This window comes from Nymphalis io, chromosome 13, assembly GCF_905147045.1.
Source record: "Nymphalis io chromosome 13, ilAglIoxx1.1, whole genome shotgun sequence".
NCBI classification, from domain to species: Eukaryota; Metazoa; Arthropoda; class Insecta; order Lepidoptera; family Nymphalidae; genus Nymphalis; species Nymphalis io.
Window position 1 is genome coordinate 11,603,989 of NC_065900.1, and position 2,650 is coordinate 11,606,638.

The 2,650-nt window shown below is 30.8% G+C and overlaps 1 protein-coding gene across 1 annotated transcript; it reads right to left on the reverse strand.

Moving 5' to 3' along the window:
• Window positions 1-541: 541 nt before the first annotated feature.
• Window positions 542-2,650, reverse strand: LOC126772720 (uncharacterized). The gene is made up of 2 exons (XM_050493249.1): window positions 2,180-2,650; window positions 542-1,199 (listed from the first exon to the last, which is right to left on the reverse strand). The coding sequence occupies exons 1-2, from the start codon at window positions 2,504-2,506 to the stop codon at window positions 717-719; spliced, it is 810 nt and encodes a 269-aa protein (XP_050349206.1). The 5' UTR covers window positions 2,507-2,650; the 3' UTR covers window positions 542-716.

Sequence of the window (2,650 nt, forward strand, 5' to 3'; positions counted from 1 at the left end):
AACGGTTGTTGGCTCACCTAAAGGTAGTCTTTGACACATGGTTAGGATAAGCGTTCTCATTACCTATCTAATTTATTAATAATAATATAAATTGAAATATTTTTGAATGCAAATATTGAGATACCCGAACTAAAGAAAACAAAAAGAGGCCATTAGGCATTAACCCAACAGAGCTTATTCAAATTCATTTTTTATTAATTTTTACATTATATTAATTTATCGACGGTCAAAGTAAAAATTACGTACTTACGTACTATGTGAAATATTATACTTAAGTTGCATTATACGATTATAAGCGCTAATTAAGTAATGAGTAAGCTTTGTTTAAAAATATATTGGTAACCTATGTCCAATGTTTGTCGATTTGTCATCAAGTTTAAGCCGATATTTCGTTTTGAACAATTCAACGATGTTTGATCTTTGCTAATGGTAAAATAATACACATTTATATATATAATTGTATTATATATATTTTAAAATTTATATACATGTTATAATAATTATTCTAGCATAATCCATAACAACATATTTGATGTCGTATAAACATAAATACTTTATTATATTATCTACATGGCACAATTTCTTTCATGTTTTCATCAGTCCTTCTTAAATTCTCCTATTTATAATTAAGTTAAAAAACTAAGTTTATTTAATAGTTGGCTCTACAAAACAGTCCTAAGCGCTAGGTGATTGAGACTGAGCAATAATTTAATTATTTAGGCCTCCGTGTATGTAATATTGTCTTCTTCGAAATGTTGCTGCACAATGAACATCGGAGATTTAATTTTTCTGTTAACTGGAGGCGGCGATGATGAAAAACTTCTGGTTGGTGCTGATTGACTTTGCATTTTGGCATTGAACATTATATTATCAATTTCGTGCATGGCGATGTCGCGTTGACGTTCATCTAACTTTCTTAACTTTTTAGCTAGAAGTTGCCCGTATAAATCGTACTCGTCCTTATCTTTTTTGAAATCAGGAATATTTTTTAAATAATCACTTCCATCTTCTAATTCATTTTTCGCATATATAATATATTCATTATTTAATTGGTTTTTTGAACTCGATGGTCTACTTTGTCGTTTATTGGAACTTTGTCTTTCGGTTTTTAGGTTAGTACTTGAATTGTTTGTTTGATTGTGGGTCGTACTCGCTTGTCTTGTATTGTACGTTGCATTATAATTGCTATTTGATTCGTACTGAAACAAGAATAAATCTGTAAATATTTTTTAATTACATTTAGATATTGCATTTTTTTCCTACCTAAAAGTAAAATTGAAATCAAATAGGTACCGCAAAATCGTTCTTTCCTTTTTAAGATAGATTACGGATAATCTAAATAAATAATTTGAAGTTTCAGAATAGATTAACTTAATTTAAAAATCAAAAGGAGATTTTAATGTTATTATGAAAAATAAACAAAACTATTAATTGTTTACCGCTAACTAATTTAAATGATGTACGTAGTAAAACTGGTGGTAGAGCTTTGTGCAAGCTCGTCTGGGTAGGTACCACCCACTCATCAGATATTCTACCACAAAACAGCAGTACTTGGTATTGTTGTGTTCCGGCTTGAAGGGTGAGTGAGCCAGTATACTACAGGCACAAGAGACATAACATCTTAGTTCCTAAGGTTGGTGGCGCATTGGTGATGTAAGCGATGGTTAACATTTCTTACAATGCCAATGTCTATGAGCGTTGGTGACCACTTACCATCAGGTGGCCCATATGCTCGTCCGCCTTCCTATTCTTTAAAAAAAAAATTAATTTAATGTGCGAATATTTTATTAAAATTACTAGAAATTTTCAACATTTAAATGTATTGCGTGATTAAAACATTTAAGTAAGTTAAAAAAGATACGAGAGCTGTCCCTCAAAATTAAGTTCCTTTTGCTTTGTATTACGTATTAAATAACGGGCAATAATTTTATTAATATGCTCTTTATTTAATACGTAACTACTTTGTAACTGATTAAATATCTATTATTAATTACTATTGTCTCAAAATTAAGATTATATTTTTTTATTATCAATATGTATCCATAAACATACGCTACGTAAACAATTATACATTTATTTCTGTCTTACATTTATTTCGGCCTAGTTTTCATGTGTAGGGTGTTTAACGCGCGGCTAAGGAACTACGTTTCAAAATATTCAATGTAATTAAGTTATATACCTCGTGATCCATCTGAATTGAACTATCACATTCATATTTCCCGCCTAAGAAACTTTCCATAAGCGGATATGCGAACCACGTTATACGGTACTCGTTCGGCGATTTCTTTTTTCTATTTAAGTGTAGTCTAAACGATGTCATTAAAGATTCTTTTTTCTTTTTCAAATCTATTATGGAAGAAGTTATGCTAAGATTATTTTGGATTCGACGCCATGCATCATTAACCTCGTTCCTGTTTCTGTGCAGAGGGTGTTTTGGGTCCCATAAAAGTTGTTCTGTTCGATAGTGGTTCAAGAACTCCAATACAACATCATTTGTCCAAGACATCACAAATGTTTGTAGGCCAAGCTCAAATTATTGAGTAAATACGTCTGACCAATTCTGTCAAAACGAGATGACTGGATTCTAAGAACCAATCAGAAACGTTCGTTTATCCAATATTTGCTTATTAATATGTTGGCCAGAATGTAC